The 21,249-nt window shown below is 51.6% G+C and overlaps 4 protein-coding genes across 8 annotated transcripts in view; all 4 read right to left on the minus strand.

Annotated features, from left to right (window-relative positions):
• Positions 1–6,765, minus strand: part of ARHGEF12 (Rho guanine nucleotide exchange factor 12) — a 56,700-nt gene extending 49,935 nt beyond the window's left edge. The window contains exon 1 of the mRNA XM_015884042.2: positions 6,218–6,765. Coding sequence (XP_015739528.1) covers positions 6,218–6,249 — 32 coding nt within the window. The 5' untranslated portion in view covers positions 6,250–6,765. The remainder of the gene's footprint in view (positions 1–6,217) is intronic.
• A 1,843-nt stretch (positions 6,766–8,608) lies between these two features.
• On the minus strand, positions 8,609–11,852 carry TLCD5 (TLC domain containing 5). Of its 2 annotated transcripts, none has more exons than XM_015884210.2 (3): positions 11,769–11,852; positions 10,543–10,742; positions 8,609–10,447 (listed from the first exon to the last, which is right to left on the minus strand). In XM_015884210.2, the coding sequence occupies exons 2-3, from the start codon at positions 10,739–10,741 to the stop codon at positions 9,909–9,911; spliced, it is 738 nt and encodes a 245-aa protein (XP_015739696.1). In that variant the 5' UTR covers position 10,742; positions 11,769–11,852; the 3' UTR covers positions 8,609–9,908. The 2 variants fall into 2 exon arrangements, with proteins under 2 accessions (XP_015739696.1, XP_015739698.1); XM_015884212.2 differs by having other exon boundaries at positions 11,037–11,784.
• A 932-nt stretch (positions 11,853–12,784) lies between these two features.
• LOC107324290 (TLC domain-containing protein 5-like) lies at positions 12,785–15,775 on the minus strand. Of its 3 annotated transcripts, none has more exons than XM_015884207.2 (3): positions 15,668–15,775; positions 15,182–15,381; positions 12,785–14,635 (listed from the first exon to the last, which is right to left on the minus strand). In XM_015884207.2, the coding sequence occupies exons 2-3, from the start codon at positions 15,375–15,377 to the stop codon at positions 14,097–14,099; spliced, it is 735 nt and encodes a 244-aa protein (XP_015739693.1). In that variant the 5' UTR covers positions 15,378–15,381; positions 15,668–15,775; the 3' UTR covers positions 12,785–14,096. The 3 variants fall into 3 exon arrangements, with proteins under 3 accessions (XP_015739693.1, XP_015739694.1, XP_015739695.1); XM_015884208.2 differs by having other exon boundaries at positions 15,182–15,378; positions 15,668–15,762; XM_015884209.2 differs by lacking the exon at positions 15,668–15,775 and adding an exon at positions 15,461–15,559 and having other exon boundaries at positions 15,182–15,378.
• A 2,907-nt stretch (positions 15,776–18,682) lies between these two features.
• Positions 18,683–21,249, minus strand: part of POU2F3 (POU class 2 homeobox 3) — a 33,450-nt gene continuing 30,883 nt past the window's right edge. The window contains exons 11-14 of one of the 2 annotated variants that reach the window (XM_015884213.2): positions 21,041–21,202; positions 20,345–20,411; positions 19,868–20,000; positions 18,683–19,336 (exon numbers count right to left, since the gene is read on the minus strand). In XM_015884213.2, the coding sequence (XP_015739699.1) occupies positions 19,297–19,336; positions 19,868–20,000; positions 20,345–20,411; positions 21,041–21,202 (402 nt within the window). In that variant the 3' untranslated portion in view covers positions 18,683–19,296. The remainder of the gene's footprint in view (positions 19,337–19,867; positions 20,001–20,344; positions 20,412–21,040; positions 21,203–21,249) is intronic. The other variant, XM_032449090.1, reaches the window with a different exon arrangement.

Consider the following 21,249-nt stretch of genomic DNA (forward strand, 5'->3'; position numbering starts at 1 on the left):
TCAAGGTTTGCTATGCAATACATACAGCTGAAGTTGCACTGGTTAACATCCAAAGTAAACAAAATTCCAGAGTTTAAAGCGAGCACCAACATTCCTCCATCTTCCCACTGGATGAACAGAAAAGCATGAACAGAAGAGCACGGCTGCTTCTATTTGGGGGGGACTGGGGTTTTTTTGGATGTATTATGGGGTTTTTATTCCCATAGCATAAGTGGGCAGCACACTGTAGAGAAAGAACTTCAGAGAGTGTAAAACTTGGGGCTATCCAGCACGTTGCAAAGGGCTGCTGCTGAGGAGGGGGTATGGCAGCAAGGCAATGGGGTGGACACAGAGCAAAGTGCACCACCAGCTGCTTCCCTTTTGCTGCTGCAGGTTCTGCATCTCGCATGCAACAAAGGCATCTGTGTTAGCAGCACCTGCAGACAGCACCACAACCTTCCTGATGCACACAGATAGAAACAAAGATGATCCCACAACAACTGCAGACGGCTCTTCCCGCTGTGTCCCCATACCACCTCCACCAGCCAAAACGATGGAGCATTGCTTTGCTCAGATCTCATCTGCACCCACACCAACCACTTCCGCAGCTGAAACCGCAGGGACTGAGCAGGGCAAACCACAGCCCATTGCTGTGTGTCAGCAGGCAGCAGCACACGGCCAGCTCCGAGACCTCTAAGCTGTCTAAGAAACTCTTCTCCTCGTCACATCGCTGCCCATCAGTTCACATCACACAAATTCATCCTCTTCGTCCTATCACGGTTCCCCCAGCTTTCTCAACCAGGCTGGATGGCTGGACGCCCCGTGGCAGCAGAGGGAAACATCCCTTTAAATCCGAAACAGCCCATAACTTGCTGTCGGCTGAAGTCATCATCTAATTTCGGACACCGCACAATAATGTTTCAGAGGGCGGAAAAAGCCGTCCTATCTGTGCGGATCAGAGCCACACCTCCAGCTCTCAATGCCCCCAACAAAAGGGCCGGAGCTCCTACTACTGCTGCTACCCCAAGCAGAACAGCTTCAGAAGGTCCTGAGCACACCCACAGCCCCTCCAGGAGCACAGAGGTCCTCCCAGCACCAACCTGCAGTCAGCACGGCTGTGCTGCTGGCTTTGGATTGCAGTTCTCACCTTCCATCAGCAGCTCCTGGCCCTGTGCTGTTGATGTGTGCTTCTAGAAGGCAAAGGCAGGCAGGAAACCTCTCTCATATCCGGCAGCTGCCACCAGTTCTCCCATTTCTATCCCTCTCACTCATTTCCTATTGACTTTCTCATGTCTTGCATTGCAGCTTTTTCCTATTTCCTTTTCTCCTTGCTCGTTATAGCTTCCCTCCTTCCATTCTCTCCTCCTCCTCCCATTCCCAGCACCTTTGATCTCCACACCCCCCCCACCCAGGATGTCCCCAGAGCCCTCAATGCCCCTGTGCCATGCAGTGCTGTGAGCAGCCTGCAAGCACACTGCCCTAACAGCCATCAGATACTTCATGCAGGCTTACAGGTTGAAGCTTGCACATTTATGGGAGTGGTGGACCTGATCCTCTGCCTCCCTTGGATCAGCCTAGTGCGTTAATAGAGATGGGTCTTCTCTTGCAAGCTGGGAAATGTCCATTTCCAGCCCTCCTCCAGGACCACAGCACACAGCACTTCACCTTGCACAGGTCGCTGCACCTTGCCCATACCTTTGGATTCTCTCTTAGGATCAACATCAACACCAAAAGTGGCTCTTTGGGTCAGGTCATGCAGCTTTTCCTATGCTTTATATAGCCCTGATCATAAAAGGTTTGTTTTACTGAAGGCCTGAAATGAACCCAGGCCCAGGGGCAGCTCCAGGCCAGGACACGCCGTGCTATAAGGGAGGGACACGGCAAACCTCCAGGAGGACACTAAAGCATCCAAGTAACAAATATGACAATGATTCAGATAGATTACAACCGAATTATTTCAAATACAGGAACTCACACGCTGTGCCTGAGGGTCTTTTCCATCCATCTCACATGTTCAACCCCATTCATTAGCTTTGCCAGTGCCTGAGCAATTGAACCAAGTACCTTCACCGACTGACATCAGCGTTGTCAAAACAAAGCCTAAAATAGCTCAGCAGATCATTTCTAAGCATCTGCCAACCAATGGAAACAGCATCGCTTCTTACTCCACAGCCTTACGGATGGGCACGGGTGGGCTCCTGCCTACAACTCTGCAATAGATAGAATACAGAGAACAAACCCAAAAAGGATTCAGGGCACTCACAATGTACCAGCGACATCGAGGAGACTATTTGTGAACGTCTGTGTCTGCCCATTGTTTTGTTTATGCTATTAATAATGATGCTTACATTTCAACATGAAATAAGGACGCTGCTTTTTCCTGCCATTTTCACGTATTTATTTTAATTAAAGAAGCAAACCTTGTTTCTTCCTGCCTCTTTCCTCTAAAAGTTCTGCTCCTATTTTTTGCCTCTCGGTATCCTGCCGTGTGTTTTACCCTTCATACATTCCTCATCAGACACCGCAGGCTTCTCATCCCTTTTCATTTCAATAATAACTTTGCTGCTCCCTCCCTCGCCCTCACTCTCAGCCCAGTGTCTCTCCACATCCCTGACCCTTCGTTTAATCAAGCTGAGACATGAACCAACGTTTCCATTCTTTAAACACGGTAATTATCCAGAACAGGGCTGCAAAAATAGGACACATAGAAGCATCATCTCTGTCTGCAAGAGAAAGACCTGCCTTTCTCCAAGGAGATAAAGTGGTATTGGACAGAGTGAAGTTAAGGAGCCTCAGCTGTGCTTTTAGCAGCACCTCAGCTCACCCAGCCTAGAAGTTCAACTGGGACTCTTGCTATCAATTTTCAGATGGATGATAGAGGTATTAGTGAGAAACCTGTGGGCTGGAGACCTGATAGCAAAAACCTGAGCCTACCTTGGCCAGCACACATCCCAGTGACCACAAGGACCACCTGGATGTTTGAGCAGATAATGCAGACTCCAAAGGCAAACACTGCTTCTCTTGGTGGCACTTTGCACAGCTCCAGGCTGCAGGGTGGGCTGAAGGCTGAGAGCCTCATCATGACCCTAAAAGATACAGCTATGATATATATAATACAACTGGTACAGGTGAGTAGCACTGTGCATTACCTTCATGCAGGCTGCTTATACTCAGAGCCTGACCCACAGCTTTGCAATATGATAGGGAACAGATTAAGGAGTGAGGGTGGTGCTCAGTGCTGCCAGGACCAGCTCTGTTGCTCAGTGTGTCCATTGCTGCTGAGCTGAACAAGGCTTCCAACAGCCTGACACTGAAGCAGCTTTTATCCAGTGCTGCTCCCGATTCACACATCCAAGAGCTGTAACAGAAGTTGTGTGCACGCAGAATTATACAATGGGGCTACCACGAAATGCTGCTCCTGCCTCCACCCAAATCATCACGACGCCCACAGCTCTATTCAAAACTAGAAAATCAAGCTCACCTCAACTCTAGTAGGGAAAAAAAAAAAGCCTCATAAATTATGCAGCATCAAGTGGGAGCGTTTGCTTCTCTCCTGGCCAATAGCAAACATCAGGCAGCTTCGGTGGAAACAAAACAAGAGTTTTGTTAAGTTTCTTAACTAAACGTTCAGTCATAACATCGAGGTACCCGGTAATAACTCAGCACTGCAGCTCCCTGTCCAGCTCTTCCTCCTGTCCCATAGACCCAAAGGAGCCCTTCCCCCACCACAGAGTTACAGGAGTCCCAGTGACACTGGGGTCTTACAAACAGCCTCAGACAGGGAAAGTGCATCTCGGTAGATAAGAAGCAATTAGGACCTATTTTAGTACCAAGTGAGGAGCAAATCAGCAATTAAAAGCCTCCCAGGGGTAATTATGTGTAAATTCTACCTCTCCTGTTTTTCAGCCATAGCAACAGAAACTATGGGGCTGTTATAAATAAAACCCATTGGAAGGCAACTGAGAAAGGCTCCCAGTGCCCCACAAGATGCTCTAAGAGCATCCATCCTTCAGAGAGCTCCAGCAGAGAGCAGGGGTGAGTCCTGCACCCAGCAATTGCTTCACTCTGCAGCACATTTAGAACTATTACAGGGAGAAAAAAACACTGTGAGACAAACATACATATATATTAATGGCACACTAATGTTTCTTCGGTGTCATAACAGGATATAGCAGCAGCGTGATCATCCTTCAGCAACCAACCAGAGCCTGCAAATGGCTGAGCTCCATCCCAGCCCAGCACGCCCTTGCAAAGAACACAGCCCTTATCTCACCCCTCCATGCATCACCAGCAATGCCCCAAGGCAGCACAGTGGGGCAGCCCCCTCCCCATGGCACACAGCCCCCCTCCAGCACTGGCAGCCCAATGCTGTACCCACTGTGGGGTCCTCAGAGCACAGACTGACCCCATCTCCAACCCCAGCACTAGAAATGCAGCCAAGTAATAAGACAGGAGCACAGCAAACCCCTCCTGTATCCAGAATGGAAGAGAAGGTGCTCTATCAACCCCTGACACCTCCTGTATGTCCCCTCAATGGCCCTGTTTTCCCTCATCAACTTTAAGAGCCCAAGTGCAGATGCCCACCCCAAGACTTACTGGCTTAAGAGAAATGCCACCCTCTGAACAAACACAAGCTCAGCAAGGAGAGTATTACATTAAGAGGGTGTAAGTGTTTGCAAACACGAAGCGTCAGAGCAGTGAGGCTGCAGATGAACCGTGAGATCCGAGCTGCTGGGTTATGAAAAGCAGCAGCTGAGAAAGTCAAAGAACTTCCTGAGAGAAGGAGGAAGTGAATGTGAGGGCTGGGAACCCTGCACTGCTCACACCACTGCCATCATGGGCTGCTTTCTGCTCGTGTGTTCATTTCTAACCTCTAGAATTACTTTATAAGATCACCTTCTATCTCCAGCAGCAGAGGAGCTGGTCAGGAATGGCCCCTATCAGACAATTTCAGTCTCAGATACTGAGATCCACTGGGAAAAAGAAGCAAACACCACGAGACCAAATAGAAATCCCATTAATGAGAATGCCATTTATCACACCACCAGCAATGGCCATTTTTACTTCCCTTCTGATTCACGTGTGCTTTACTGCCATACATCACACCACCTCCAAGAAGACACAGGACACACTGAGGATGGGACAAGTGCAACCTGCTGCCTTATAGGTTTGTGTAGACTCTTAAGACAAGTATTCAAAGCTCACGTGGAGAAAAGAGCAGGCCCTGTGTTATGCTCCAAACACCTTTGGCACAGATGCAAGCTGAGTTTTGTTGTTATGTTCTTAAGGCAGCTCCCAACCTGAGGAAGGTCACTGATAAATAAAGGGAGAATTAACCCCATCACATGACATGTGCGGCTCTAACGACACCCAAAGCGTCAGGTTTATTTCTATTGCACCTGCTTTCTATTCCACCCTCGAGAGCCAGACGTAAAGAGGCAATACAGATATTGGGCACCTTACCTGGCATTAAAGGTCCTCTGAGCACAGCACTGAACACAAACATCCCCTCCACGTGACCGAACGCAAAAGGAAATGGAGACTTCTTCCCCCCCCCCCCCTTTTGGGCTGTGCTCCGTTTTCAATTTGCCCATTCCAATTCAATAATGGAAAGTATTTTGTTGTTCCCAAGCAGCGAGTTCAGCTCTCCATCCTCACGCAGCGCTCAGCCGCCCTGCTTATAAGAATCCCAATGCTGCTCTAACCTGTCTCACACATGTGATAGCAGCCTGCAACTCAGGAACACATACCTGCCTATATTAATACATATACACTGTGACAGAGGGGAAAAAAGGCTCGGTGTCTTTATCCAGCTCATCTCCCAGCACAAAACCCATCAGAAGGGACACATGTGAAGCATGGATGTGGCCCCCAGCTCACCACAAGCTCCCTATGGCACCTATAGCCCCATCCCCACGCCACTGATGTGTCTTTGAGATAGAAAACCCATTCTTCCACCCTCCCAATGATAAGCTATGGAAGGCAGGAGGGGCACAGTGCAGCCTCACCTGGGCTGACCCCAGCTGCAGCAGGGATGGATGGCTGCACATCTATGGGCAGCACTCAGTGCTAGTTGCTCTACCGACTCTATAAGACACCAAGAAACAGCAGGACAGAAGCCCTACACATCCCAAAGCAACCCCTATAAACCCCCCATCCCATCTCGCTTTCAGAGCCCATCTTTAAGCGCTGTCACCCGAATCAAAGCCCGGAATAAGAGCGATTCCCAACTACTGACCTGTCCGTGGTTGCGGGCTGTGTGCCACTCATTGGAGCCTCTGCCCAGAGCTCGTGTTATCCAATTTACATGGTACGATCACTGCGGGGCTGTCAGTGCGGCCCCCGCACTGAGAAAAACACCTCAGAAAAGGGCAAAAAAAAAAAAACAGAAAAAAAGGGGAAAAAAAATAAAAAATCCCCAACTTTTGGCGTACTAAATATCCAAAGGGAAAAAAAAACAACGCCAAACTTCATCAAAAAGCCCACAAACAAGGGAAGCTCCGCTCGCTGTGCGGTGCTCCCTGCAGGCCGCCCATACCCGCAACCGCCCGCCCCGACCCACCGCCCGCCGGTCGGCCCGAGCGGGGCGGGCAGGGCGGGGGGGGTTAGGCCGCTGCCTGCCGCCTCCTTTAGGCCCTGGGGGCCATGGCCGGCTCGTAGCGCAGAGAAGCCCGATGTCCCCGTTCTCTTTTCGGCCTGTGTTTCTACGGGCAAAGTCCTGCTGGGCTGAGGGACACACAGCGAGCCGCGCCCCTCCTGTTCCGGCGGCTGGGAGAGACGGAGCCTGCGCTGAGAGAGGTAAAATAACTCCTCCTCCGCTGTATCCCTCCGCCTGCTTAAAGAAATCCGACTTGTCATATTATCTGGGTAATTATCTCCAAAGCAACCTTCAAAGTAAAGCATAAGAGGCACGAAAGAGTCATTTTGAAGATGGAGTTGAAATAAAACTTTCTGGAGAAGGAGATGATGGAGATTTCTTTCGGTCCTTGTGAAGTATGGCTTCCTAAATATAGGTAATTCTGCAGCTTTCTGGTTGGAAATGGAATGGTTTTGCCCCAATTCGGGGTGTTGAGGATGTAGGGAGAGAAGTGAGAGGTGCCGGAGGATGGGAGAGCTTTGTTGTTTTGGAGAAGTTTGGTGTAAAGAGGGGAAGTGGGATGAAATCATGGTGTAAATGGTACTGAGCAATCTGTGCTTCCTTCCCCGGCTTCCTTTTGGGGGGAGAAAGAGGAAAAATAGGAGAGTGCTGACGTGAATCCATCAGAACCTCCAACACTGAGAGCCCGTACCCATTACAGCTCATTTCTGCACCTTCAATGCAATAAACCCCTCTGTGCACCCAAAGAGGGTTGGGAGATCCATCTCACTGGTTGGCATTGACATATTAGGCCTCAGCACTTCTTTATTGCTTTAATTCTTTGGGGGGAATCAATAAGCAATTATGCTGGGCGGTAGCAATTCGAATGGATTTTGGTTTGTGGCTGCAGTGCCCCACAATTAGGGTTAGTGCTGCCATCTGAACCTGGACCCCCATTAAAGCTATGGGGCTGAATCCCAGCACTCTATCCCAGCTATTAGAGCCTGGAACATCTCAGCTCAGGAGGAATGCTGAGTCCTATCAACTGCCTTAAAAGGTGGGAAGATAAGGACAGATCCATGGGGGTCCCTCATATGGGACTGTGTGGGGTTATCAGCAGAGCTGAGCAGGCTCAGCATCCCTGCTCGGCTCCGGGCTCAGCCGGGGCCCTGATGCCACCTGCTGGGGGAACCTTGTAGGGCCGCTCATTGCTCCCAATGGAGCTCAGTGCGCACCGATAGGGGTTGGCAACTCTATGAGGCTGTTAGAGCCCTGATAGCTTCACGTTGTGGGGTATGGCATCGTTCTAACATGAGGACGATGGGCTAATGAGAGCAACCTGGGGATAAACAGCTCAGCTGTGTGTGCAGAGCATCCCCTGCAGACCTCAATGATGGACAGACAGCTTTGTAAAGCAACGTGCCCTGACACAGAGCTGCAGGTCTCATAGCTGAGCTCCATCATAAAAACTGAAGTCTGACTTTTGTGCTTTGCTCAGATTCCACACCAGCATCTCATGCTTTAACACAGCCACACTGTTTTCTTCCTATAGAGACAAACAGCTTGTTTTTCATCCAGCCCACTGGAAATGCATACAGGGCCTCTCTCTGCTTTAAGTCACTGGGACACACGCAATACTTTGCTGCCTTTGTTGAGGCACAGATAGGCTAATCTACCCAGGGCTTCCACTGTGACAGCGTATTACGGTGCCTAAACCTGGATAAGCCACGCCACAGCGAGTGTTTTTATAGCACTAAGCTTTCTTTCCACATCAGCATAATTAAAGCAGCAGCAGCATGTGTAAGGGCAAAGCTGCTGTGAGCGCTGCCATAGTCTTCTTGCTGCTGCTTGAATCAATGCTCTCTGATTGGAAAAGGGATTTATTACTGGGGTAAAACCCGGGGAGGAGAAAAATAATGTTATTTCTCATCAGTTACACTGAACAGACCTTCACCTTCTGACATCAAACACGATTTCCAATGGCAACGCCAACCCGTGCAGCAACACAAGCGCGGCAGAAGGGCTGCAACCCAAAGACATCAACCAGATTCCTCATGTAATTAAATAATCTTTATTTTATAAAACATCATACAAAGCTTCTACACCATTCACTGGTGGAACATTAGTTGCTATTACACAGTAATTCAAACACGAGTTATTATTTCACGCTAGTTCTGCAGCTCCCTTTTACAGCCTGCAGGTTGGCCTGAGGGCAGATCCCACCCTGTGCTCCATACAGCTTTGTACTTCTACCTTGGGGCTGGGATTCCATGCTGGAGCCCAATAGGCAGATGACAAGCCTTGCTTTGTAACATCTCACCCTAAGCAGCATATTTAGGGGATGTGTTCTGGACATTCCCTCACCACACATCCCTGGATGTCAAAACAGATACCTACAGTCCTAGGGAAGAACATCAATGCTCGCTCTAACTGCAAGTCCTGATGGGGCTCCTGCTAAAGGATAACGCTGCTCACCCAGAGAGCTAAAGGCAGGAATGTGTGGCTGGAGAGCTTTAACAGTCAGGGTGAAGAGGAGGGAGAAGGTCCCCAAAATGCTCCACATCAAGGGTGGCACCTTTTGGGTTCAGAGCACCAAGTCCTGCAAGGCGCTCACACTGAGCAGAGCTGCTGAGTTATCCTTATGTTAGCAAATAAGTGACAGAATGGAGTTAGGAAGGGTAGCTCAACCACTTCTCCCAAAGGAAACACTGGGATAAAGAGCAAAGTGGATACAACCATCATTTTGTGTTTCTGTAGCACCTCTGGAGTAAAGGTCTGAAAGTGCACAACAGATGGAAACATCACCCCTTCCCCCCCATTCACACATGGGGAAATGAGGCACCGGGTTAGGAAGTTCAGTGACTTGCCCAAGGTCACCCAACAGGCTGAAGGATGAGCCAGGAACCCCAGCTCCCATAAAACACACCAACCTGCTTCTTCCTAGCAGGACAAAGTGTCATCTAGCTGCCTAGACTGTACAGAACACGGAACACCAACATCTAGTGCTATATTCCCATTTCTTCCAAGATCACACCAGTGCTGAAGGAGTGAGCTGCTAGCACTGCTATGCACACCCACGCTGCTGGACCAGTTGTGTTGAGGAGGTAACAGTAGCCCTTCTTTCCGTCATATAATTTAAGGTGTGCTTACACACGTGCTGAGCCAGCCTCTGCCAGGCCAAGCATTGCAGATCCCATGGCATAGCTCCACCATTACATTTCAATGGAGTTATGCCAGGAATAAGTTTGGCTCCAGAACTGCCAACGTGTGCTGGCTTCTCTCCCGACAGCGGCATCTCAGGCACGATCCCCTCCTTGCCAGCCCGTGAGCTCAAGGAAGTCCTTACTCAGCATCAGTGGCTTTTCAGATGCCCGTTTGTTCTCAGGCTCAGCTCCTCACCCCTCTGGCTTCTCCACGCGTGGTATTTCTTCATGCTCTTCCTCCGGGCAAAGCGGCAGATGCTGACCATGAAGACCCAGGAGACAGCGTACATGATGACACCACCCAGCTTGATGTACCAGCGGGGCTTTGGCGAGGCCAGCTCGCAGTACATCAGCCAAGCCCCCACCCCAATCCGCACCCCAGTGAATAGCACCACGAAGAAGAAGTCCACCATGTCCCCAGCGAGGCTGTGATAGCAGCCCATCTCCTTGAGGAACCAGCGAGCTTGGAGCAGTGGGTTGGTGATCTCGCTGCCAAAGATGACTGCGTTGACTTCGGCGGCCGACTCACCGAGCGCCAGCGATGCGGTGATGCCCACAATGCTCACCAGGTGGTGGGCCAGCATCAGGGCACCCTCCGTCTGGAAGTACACACACCAGCAGAGGTCGAAGAGGAAATAGCCCAGGCTCAAGCACAGCCCGTGAACCTGCAGGGTTGTGTTTGGGGATCCTGCAATGAAGATTTAGGGCATAGCATTAGGGCACAGAGGGTACGAGGTGGGATCTGCAGCAGGAGGGATCTGCACCACAACTCTTGCCACTCACCTGGGTGACTCAGAGGCCAGGGGCCGTCGATAAAGCCAATGTAAGCAGAGAGACACGTAGCAAGGATGCCGTGGGTCAGTGTGACCAGCCTGCAGCTCCATTCATAGCTCCGGTGCTTGTAGCGATGGCAGAACCAGGCATAGAGGGAAAGCCAGGCCATCAGGCTACAGGCTGCCCGCAGGGGCAGGGCAAGCAGCATCCTGGTATGGGGATGGAAGGACAAAAGGCATCAGGAGCTCTAAAATTTGATCATGTCAGCACTGGACATGCTGGGATAAGCGGGTGCCCCCACATCATGTGTTGTCTTGCTAGATCCAATGCTAACTACTCTTCCCACCCCACTGCCCCCTCCACAGGGATGCATAGGGGTGGTGAAAAGAGGAGTGAGATGGGGCTGAGCTCTCCCACCTGTGGACCTCACACCCTTTTTCCTGGCACCGAGACCTTCAAACCTGTGAGATGCCAAAGGGTTATTAGCAGTGATGCCCACACACCTGGAATACGAGGTATGTATAGTTCTAGCTGAGAGCTCAGAAGGAGCTGAGTCATGGCACCTCTTCCAGCCGTGTCACAGCTGTGTCACCGAGTGTCACCGGTCCCGTTGGAGGTGAAGAACACCGGGAAGACCGCACGTGGTGCGGGGTCGGGGCTGACTCACAGCCGTCCAGCCCGGCCTGTTTTAAGCGTCACCAGCAGGGCTCGGGCGGGATAAACAAAGCCATTATGTTCTAATGGGAGCACGGGGAGATGAAACACGGACACGACGAACCGCTCCGACCGGTGACAGCAGCTGAGCTCGAGGCGTCCGGGTCAGGGTGGGTGAGGCAGGAGGAATCCAGAGCGACGGAAGGGAGCGGAGCATCGGGAGAAGGAGGAGCGACATTTACACATCTCCCTACACCCAAAAGGTGGGGGCTTCTTCCAATCATGCCTCAAAACTAAATGTTTGCCCTTAGGATACACGGCACGTATTGCATCTATGAATTACACCTCCGAAAAGGGCAACATCCTTTAAAAAGCGCAACGATGACATTATTATCCTCACCATTTCTTCAATAAGAGGGTTGATTCTATCAGCAGCGCTGGGAGGAAGGGGGGGGAGGGTGAAAGCAGGCTGTAGAGCTATTAAACGCATCTCAATACCCGGAGGAGCCCAGCACACAGCCGCATCGCTGTAGAACAGAACCCCACAACCGGACCGGACCATCCCGGAGCCCAACACCCACCTGCAGCCCCAGCGCTGCCAGACCCACCGCTCCGAGCGCCGCCGTCGCGGCAATGGGGCCGCCGGGAAGAGGAAGCGACGACAGCGGGCGGGGGGCACCTGGCGGCGGGGAGGAGGGACGGCAGTCGCCGCTGGAAGGGGATGGGACCGGCTGTACCCGCAGGCTGAGAGCGCACAGCCCCGGCATCCTTACCGACATCACTACTTACGCTCCTCGCTCTGTTGGATAGCATCCTTCCTCCGCCTTTGCTGGACCAGCTGTAGCAGCCCCAATAATAAACGGGATGGAGCTGTGCTAGCGTTCAGCTCAGGGTAAAGAGCAACCTGTTCACCGAGGTGGGAACAGCAGCGATGATCACAGCTCTAGAAAACCCCGAGACTCCAAAATCAAAGCCTACATAGGGCCATTTATTGCTAAAGGTCGCTTTAAAAAAAGAACTGGGTGTGGGCACTGAGCTGAGAGGTGGCACGTTAAATCTCACCCAATGGATGGCAGCAGCAGCGAGGTGCAGCACATCCACTCATTCCCTCCTTTGCTTTGTTGCACAGTCAGCTATCCCAATGCTTTGCCTGCAGACTAACAGCAATCAGCAAAACAGCCCAGGACAGAAACCTCTGCTGACAGTCATTTGCACAGCAGTGGTCACTTTCTGTAATGCTAAAATCCCCCCACAGGTGTTTAACAGAAACAAGAGTCAGGTGCCAGCAATAAGAAAATCACATCACAAGGTCAACAAGTAGGAAATGCAATGGGATGGTGGGGGTGGAGCCAGATGCCCTTCCAGCATCACAGCAGAGGTTTAACACTAAAGCTATGCCTGAATTGAGACACAGCCACGACCACCTGAAGGCACGTTGCTTCCCACCCCACAGAGGCACCACAGTCAGCTGTTCTGCATGGAAGAATTAGGGTACAGCAGGGTTCCAACCACCAGACCAGGCTGCCCCATCCAGCCCAGCCTGGTTAGCTCCGGCTGCCTCCTTCAGATCCAGAACAAAAGAACATTATGGCAACCATTCCCTTTTAAAACAAGAATACAACTTTATTGGATGGCTGATCACCCCGGGGAGCTCTGACTGCAACCCATGACTCCAAATTGCCTTCCCCCCAGGAGCACCAGGCTCCATAGACCTGCTGTGTGCCTGGGGTCTGGGAGGCATCCAGAAGACACACCTAAAGTTCAGTTCATTCATACTATTAGCTTTTATCTCTCCAGACACCTTGCAGCCCAGATATCAGTGCTGAGCAGAACCCAGCTAGCAAGATAAGGGCAGAGAGGTGACACAGCTTCTCCCCTCTTGCAAACCCACAACTCTCGAGCTCCAACAGGATGCTGCTACAAAAGTCAAGGGAAATTCACATTACAACCCCAGGGGGAAAGTCAGAACCACGATTCTGAGAGGTAAAGAAGAGAACTGATCCATATGTTGAGAACTGTATGGAGTGATGTGACACCGAGATCCACCTCAACATCACTGGAAATGAACACCAGACTCCTGTCAGCCTTGCATTCAGAATTCCTGGCCTGCAGCAAGTCAGCTCCAGGACAGGCAAAGTATCCAGAGAGGGTTCTGCTCTGTCAGCCCTCACACACACAGCCCCTGAGCTTCCAAAAGCAGTGCAAGGTGAGGTGATGAGCTCCATGAGGTTCAGCACAAGTCTGCTTCCAGACTCCTGTTTGCAAGGAACAGAGGTGTGCACTGTCCAAGATCAATATCTCTTTAAATGCAAGTATTAAAAGGAAGGAAATGTATTGCTAAAAACAATGAGGTAGAACATTGCCTCACCCTCACGTACCACAGCACATCACACCAAGAACAACCCCACTGTCCACCTATGGGCACTTCAGCCTTGTTGACGAGCTCTCATTCAAGCACGTGGTCCAGTGTTTTGTCCCATTTGAAGAGAGAACAATACTGAGTACATCTTGGCTGGGTCACACCCCTACCTGGCTCCACTGGGGAGAGGGTGAGATGTTCCAGATCAGATATTCCAAGTACACTGTGAGATAACACTGCCTCCAACACAATCACACATCAGCCAGGCTGTGCACTGTGGGCTGTGGATTGGATGGATCCAGCACAGCCCCACTGCAGGCTGTGCATTTTGGGCTGGAAGAGGGAGCAGTCAGGGACAGCAGCTCAGCAAACAGGCCATGTTCCTTATGTTCCCACTGAAATCCCTATTTGGTCAGCTTTCCCACATTGAGTGAACATCCATCTTCCCCACGGCTTGGGGCCAATGCCACGATATCAGTTCCACACCACTTTTAGGAGCCCTTGTCACAGTTTCAGGCTCCAGCAGCTGAGCCCCCATCCACAGCCACTGTCAGTGAGCTGCCAAGTGCCCATTTGTTTTCACAGGTGCATCCGCACTCTTCAGGTGCATCCAGGAATGGTACTTTTTCAACATCTTCCTCCTAACAAAGCGGCAGATCTCAACCATGAACCCCAAGGACACGATGTACATAGCCAGGCCTCCCCCCTTGAGGATCCAGTTGGGATCTGGGGCCGTCACCATAGCATACATGATCAGAGCTCCTCCGCCAATGCGCAGCACCAGGAAGAGGAGCACGAAGCAGAAATCCACCACCTCCCCCAGGAAGGAATGGTAGAGTCCCATCTCCCTCAGGAACCAGCGGGTCTGCAGCAGAGGGTTGGTGATCTCACTGACAAACACCACTGCATTGACCTCGGTGGCAGACTTGCCCAGCCCCAGCACCAGCACCATGCCACAGATGCTCAGCGTGTGATGGAGCAGCATCAGGTCTCCCTCTGTCTGGAAGTACAAGCACCAAAGCAGGTCGAAGATGAAGTAACCCAACGTCAGGGACAGCACGTGGATTTGGAGAGCGGTGTTTGGTGAACCTGAAAGGAAAAACATGCATAAACATGGCATCTCATTCAAGATATTCTTCTAGATCACTGAGCAACGCAGGTTGCAAGCTTTGCTCTTTGCTTTCCAAGCTTATCCAATGGGAAAATACCAGGATGCACAACTCTGCTCTCCCACAGCCCACACCACATTTCTCCCTCCCTCTCCGCCCTTGTAGAAAGGAGGGTGGGAGTGCCTGACCCCACCAGCAGAACTATTAGAGATTTAATGATAGAAAAGCACAAACAGAAGCCCACGCTCTGGTGCCAGCAGTTATTATACCCTTCCAGATGCAAACAGCATCGAGCCTGTTCTCCACATTGCCACACCTGACACCAATGAAATTCAACCTGAGAACCCTCAGCAAGTGCCTGGGTAGGACAACAACACGAGGCAGGAGATGCTGAGGAAGAAGCATGGAGCTGGATGGAGCCCTGCCATGCCCCCAGAACACACACAAGAGGACAGACAGCAAAAGGAGTCGGCTCCCCACCCGTGGGATGACGTGAAGACATGTCAGGGTGAGGCCCCACACACACCTGCATGGCTCAGGGGCCAAGGGCCATCCCAGAGGGCGATGTACCCGGACAGGCAGGTGGCGATGGCCCCATGGAGCAGGGTGACCAGACGGCAGTTCCACTCGGGGGAGCGCTGCTTGTTCCAGAGGCAGAAAGCAGCATAGAGGCACAACCAGACTACGAGGCTGCCGAGCACCTCCAGTGCGATGGGGAGCATCCTGCTGAACGGAGAGAAAGGGAGCAGTGAGCGGGGGATGCTCACCCAACCCGTATCCACGAAACCCAAAGCTTCTCACCCACCCCACGAGCACAGCGCTGGGCTGAACGCAGCCGTCTCTTCTCAGCACCGCTTCCCCAAACGCCCTTCCTCCTTCCCCCGCCCTAAGCCGCGTGGGAACGAACCCGATCACCGCACCGCCGCCCTATCCAGCCCCAAGTACCCCAGGGATGGGGGTGGTACCCGGGGCTGGGCAGACCCCCCCTCCCACCCGCACCACCGCTGCTCACCCGGAGCTGCCCTCCCTCCCTCGCGGCTCTACGGGAGCGGCTCAGCCCGGAGAGGCGGTGCGGAGCTCTCCGGCTGCTTTTATCCTATCCTGCCCTCCTCCCTCTGCCCGCCCACCTCCTGCCCTCCGCTCACCCCATAGGGACGGGAAACACACTTTGTTTTAAGGGTTTTTTTTGCGTTCTCTGTCCGGTTTCGCACGCCGTCGTGGAGTTGTTGTTCTGGTGGGAGGGCTCAAGGCGTGGGGAGAAGGGGATGGAAATAGGGGCTGGAGAGAGGGGAGGGATGCGCTGGAGGTGTCAGGAACACGCCGAACAGGAAGAGTGAACCAGAACAGAGGTGAGTAACCAGGAAGGGCCACGCTGCTCCCAAACCCTCGGAGTCAGCGTCGTGTTGGTTCTGTTTTCACTCAATTTGCTTAAAAACCCATCTGAAAGAAGCTCCACGTCCCCAACAACCCCACACCCTCCTTACAGCCATAGGGCTCCATGCAGGTGGTGGCACCGAGCACTCAAATCTCATCTCAGGGTGCTTTTGGAAGGGGTCCCATTGCAGCTCAGGCTCCAGTTTCCACTTCCCAAAGCCACCCAGATCCATAAATTGAGGCTGAATTTCAGCTGCAGGCCCAGGAGCGTTGGGTGCTGCATTACAACCACCAGGAAGGTGAGCCCCAGGGCTGTGAGCATTGGGGATGGACCTGGAGGGGACATTGAGACACTTCAGGATGCTCCGGGACAGCCCTCGGGTCACAGAGAGAGCTGAGAAGGGCAGGGAGCAAAGCCCTGCTGCCCTAAACTGAGCTCACTCTGTTCAAAGAAATCAATAGCAAAATATCCAATTCCTGGTCCTGCCCCTACCAGGCACAGCTCGATCCTGTGGGTGGATCAGGTCACAGCCTGCTGGCTCCGTGTTCACATTGCTCAGCTCTGGTTGCTGCAGTGGTCATGCAGGAACGTCACTCGTGATGCTGTAGCACCTCCTGTGTGCACCTGAGCACCTGTATGGGCTTCTACCCCATTCTGAGGATTCTGAGTTCTGGCTGAGAAGAGCAAAGCTCAGCTCCCAGAGCAATGCTGTGTCAGCCTGATTGTGGGGCTACGAGGGATCAGCTCATTTCTCCAGCAAGCTTGTGAATGGCCATTCTGCAGGCAGGAGGTGAATGGGGTCACAGCCCCGATGCTCAGCAGCAATAGGATGGGACCCAGAGGTATTTCAGATAGGAATGCACCAACAGCTGAGGTCTGCGTGGGTAACAGGTCAGGCTGTTCTGTAGATTATGGGAGTTCTCACTGCCATCATGAGCAGTTGTTCCCTGCACTGCTGTTATATGGATGTGGGAGGGCTGGAAAGCCATATTTCCTGCCAGGTATGGTAGCAAGCTCACTTTTTGGCTTGAAAACCTCCAAGACCCTCTACCAGGGGTTGAAGGGTGCCATTAGCTGACCCTGAACCCAGCAGTGCTTAGAGCTCAGCTATAGGGTTAGCACGGGGTTGGCTGTTTAAATGTGCAGGATGGGGTTATGAGGGCAATCAGAATGCTCCTATCTATGAGGTAATGTGAGACTTTCACAGCACTGATTTGTAACATCACTATAACTGATGCCCCCTGGGGTGGGAGCAGAACACAGTGCCACATTTGCCACTTGTGAACTGTTGTGCTTTGCACAAGTTGAGGGCCAAGAGAAGGGAAGGGAGGGATTGCCATCACCATCACCTAATAGGGATCAAATGATCCATCCCAGCTCATGCAGGAAGTGAGGGAACCAGCTGGGAAATGAGAGATGGCATCATGCACATCTCAATGCATTCATCCCATGCGTTATCCCATCAGTATTCCCAGTACCCAAGGTGACAGACACATACATCACATCGGAGCCATTGGTCACCCCCCACTCCATGCATTGGGGCTGAGGGGGAAGAACTGCCCTTGGAACGGCCATACAGAGGTTGGCTCAGCGCTCCCCTTTTACTTTCCCAGCATATAGAATTCATTTCATCTTTTAAATCACAACCAAAGTTTCATTTCAATGTTTCGGCTGAAAGATTTAATATTCAAAAGGAAATATCTTCTATTTCTTTCAGTAACAAAACAAAACAGAAAGGTTACCTTGTCATTCTCACTCCCCTCTCGTTCCAATCAACGTCTGCCCCTATTCCCTACACCTCACGTGAAGCAGCAGATGGGGTTCTATACACAACGTGGGGCTCAGTGTGTTGTGTGAAGGAGCTCAGACCCCTGTGCAGCCCGCAGACCCCCACGGCAACCACCTCATCACACAGCACTGATGGATAAGAAACAACTGAATCGAATACATTTTGTCCCCAAGAAGAAGCATCAAAGGAGAGAATGGAAAAGAAACCAAACCAAAAGCTCACATTTGCCTAAAAAGAGTCATCGGAAACCAACAAAAGGAACCAGAGCTCAAAAAATGTCTATTTACAACCTGTGAGCCGAACACCCATTTCCTCTGGTTTCACTGCCTTGTGCCCATTGACAACCCAACCAGGAATCCACATTGACTTAACAACATTAAATATGTACCCCTTTGTGTGAGGAATCATGACATGACCATGACCTCCCCAGCAATATAGAATCTTTCCCACCCTTTGGTATCACTTGTACCCAACTCTCTCTGCTCTCACGGCTGAGCAGTGCAACCTCCTGTAAGGAGGAAGGAGGGTAGAGAATAGAACAGCTCCATCCTCTACAGCATGGGGCAACCAACATGTTGCATCACTGCCCTGCAGGTCTGGTATCACACAAAGCCTAATGGATGAATGAGAGAAAGAAGAGATGGCCAATGCTTGTCTTTGTCCCATCAGACCTCCACAAATAGACTGTGTGGTCACTGCAGTTGGAAGCTGCAAACAGCGCCGTCCTCCATTGGGCAGCTGGGAGCAATAATAAGACCTGGACACACGTTTTGCAAAAGGAGGCAATGTTTTTTTTTTAAGCAAAAAATAAAATAAAATAAAATGAAAAAGAAAAAGAAAAAAATGCAAAATATTTAATTAAAAAAAAAAAAAGGAAAGAAAAAAAAAATCAGAAATAAAGCAGAAGGGCTCAAAGCAAAGCAAGCGCAGTGGTGGGTAAAGCACAGTCGTTGGCCTTGGAAGCCAATGGGAAACCAAGGCTGCCATTTAGACACGGGTCTCTGGTGAAATGAACTGGGTGAACTCGGCTCAGTTTTGGGGGGTTTGGTACGTGTGCGTGACACTAACAGCATGGCAGACCCTTCTCGTGGGAAGCTCTGAAATGAGTTGGGGGGGGGGGAAAGAGGGTCCTGACATAGGAATCCTTCCAGATGAGGGATTGCTGGACAGTCCGGTGTGAGCGCAGAGGTTTGCAAGCAGAGGGCAGTGTTTCATGCTGATAGAGCTAAGCAAGGGCTCGTTCTTGGAGTGAATGAATGCATGGAAGAGAGTTAAAATGTCACTGTCGGTGTTCAGATCCTCGGGGAGGTCAGGCTGAGTCCCTGCAGTTCTGCTGCTCAGGGTTCCCCTAAGCACGGCCTTCATGGGGCAGTGCTTGGAAGGCACCGTGCCGCCAGATGTTGCCCCAAGCATTGATCCTGGAGTAGTTGGTCCATAGCTGGAGGTCAGAGCCCCTCGTACACAGGACGGAGCGGTCTCAGTGGAGGTAGGTAGGTTGGTTCCATCGGTACCAAGATCTGCGTGCGACATAATGAATCAGAGCTACCATCACCACGTGGGTAACTTTGCCCCTTGAAACACAAAAAAAACCCCATTCTTATCCCACTTGAGTTCCTGCTTAGACTTGGCAGCCTCCTTTGCCCTACAGGAAGCTCATATAACCCCCTGTCTATCTGAACTGAGCTGCTGGTTCCCACACCTGGCTGCGGGGCTTCCTCTGCGTAAGCACATCTCTGAGTCATGGCACGGGGTGATCCGTGACTCAAAGCCCAGCAGCTACACACAGTGCCCTCTGCTCTCAGCTGCCTTCCTCCCAACGCAGCATCCGTGATGCCACGTGCAGCGAGCAGCAGAAACCATGGGCACAAGAGGGAAGAGCAGTGGGGATATAATAGTGATATAATAAGACTCAGAGCCTGTGAGTGTAATGGCATGCCCCCATATTGCTGGGGCCTCTACAGGGCTGCATGCTCTGCCCCAAAGCCCCGCTGCTTTTCTGTTCTCTCTACCTATGGGACTGCACCACGTCCACCCCCATTCCACCTTACCCTGAAGAGTTGAAACCGGATGAGTTCATGGCAGCTTTAGAGTTGCTCTGGGCTGTGCTGGGGCTGCTGGCGTGGAGGGCACTGCCAGGGGATGAGGGCCTGCTGGAGTTCCCTGGAGAACACGATGATGTTACTGCATGGCAGAGAGAGCAGAATGAGGCTGGAAACTCCCTTCTGCCCCAGCCCCTCCAGCCTCCTGTTCCCACCCTGTGCTGGAGTGCCCTCCTTTGGCTGCTTGATGTGCAGCTCCCAAAGCTCAGCATCCCAATGGGATTATCTTGGAGGTGTTAGCACACCCGTGATGCTTTCCATGGCTTTGTTCCAGCCAATAAAAAGGTTCTGCTCTTCTCACCCCTCAGATAACACTATGCCGGGCTACTTCCCTAGGGTTATCCTGGCCTGGAAGCCAAGTGGCCAGAGAGCAAGAGCACAGGAGGGAGGGAAGGAATGGGAGTGAGGTGGTTGGTAAGGGCTTACCTGTCCCAGGCATGGTGCTGTGCACCGGGTTGACAGAGAGGGGCCCCAAGGACCCTGAGGTAGAGACCTGAGGAGGAACAGAGGCAGGCAGTCAGGGTGTGGATCCCTACCCCCCCATACACCTCTTCATACTCTGTTGGACAAACACAACTCCCACACCCAGGGTCATGCAAAGAAAGCAGAACGAGTATTACACGTGCCTGATTTAATGTATAGGTCAGCTATGGAAAAGCCTGAGGTGAGGCTTTCTGGAATGGCTGATGCCCAGTAAGTGGGAACTGCTGCCCTCTGGATGTTCTCAGCAGTGCCCCAGCTTGTTCAGGTCTCAGCACAAATAGCCCCATTTCCTATGAGGAGCTCTTCATTGGCAAGAACTCTCATGTGACTATTACTAATGTGATGGCTGTAATCAAAGCGAGCCTGGGGCATCCGGAGTCCAACTGAGATACTTCAACTACAGGCAATGCGTTGGTCAGGGTGACTGATGAGCACTTTGCATGATGCATTCACAGGATGTGCTGCTACTAACTCTCACCATTCCTTCTGTCTTGGGAATGAAAAATACTCTTGCCAAAATGGGAACATGCAATGTGTCACGGGTTACACAATGGACACAATGGAAGATAAGGACAGATAACACCACTGAAGGGCTTTCTGCATGGATGGAAGCTGGCTCCTCAACCCCAAGTATCTCACCAGTCTGGAGTTGTAGATGGGTGATTTGATGGGGGATGGCATGGGGCAACTGATCCGTTTTTCCTTCTGGCGCCGGTTGCAGAACCAGACCCGAACCACCTCTTTTTCCATGGAGAGCTGCTCTGCTATCAAGGAGATCTCCTCTGAGCTGGGCTTGGGGTTCTGCTAAGAAATAGCAGGAGGTTAAAGAAGGCTCCAGAGATCTCTGA

The sequence above is a fragment of the Coturnix japonica genome, chromosome 24 (assembly GCF_001577835.2).
Source record: "Coturnix japonica isolate 7356 chromosome 24, Coturnix japonica 2.1, whole genome shotgun sequence".
Taxonomy (NCBI): domain Eukaryota; kingdom Metazoa; phylum Chordata; class Aves; order Galliformes; family Phasianidae; genus Coturnix; species Coturnix japonica.

Bases quoted from the DNA above. Each gene is read 5' to 3' on its own strand.
- TLCD5 (XM_015884210.2), bottom strand. From the start codon at position 10,741: ATGCTGCTTGCCCTGCCCCTGCGGGCAGCCTGTAGCCTGATGGCCTGG. The intron at 10,448-10,542 runs GTGAGTGGCAAG...TCTTCATTGCAG, and splicing joins CTGGCCTCTGAGTCACCCAG to GATCCCCAAACACAACCCTG.
- LOC107324290 (XM_015884207.2), bottom strand. From the start codon at position 15,377: ATGCTCCCCATCGCACTGGAGGTGCTCGGCAGCCTCGTAGTCTGGTTG. The intron at 14,636-15,181 runs GTGTGTGTGGGG...TTTTCCTTTCAG, and splicing joins TTGGCCCCTGAGCCATGCAG to GTTCACCAAACACCGCTCTC.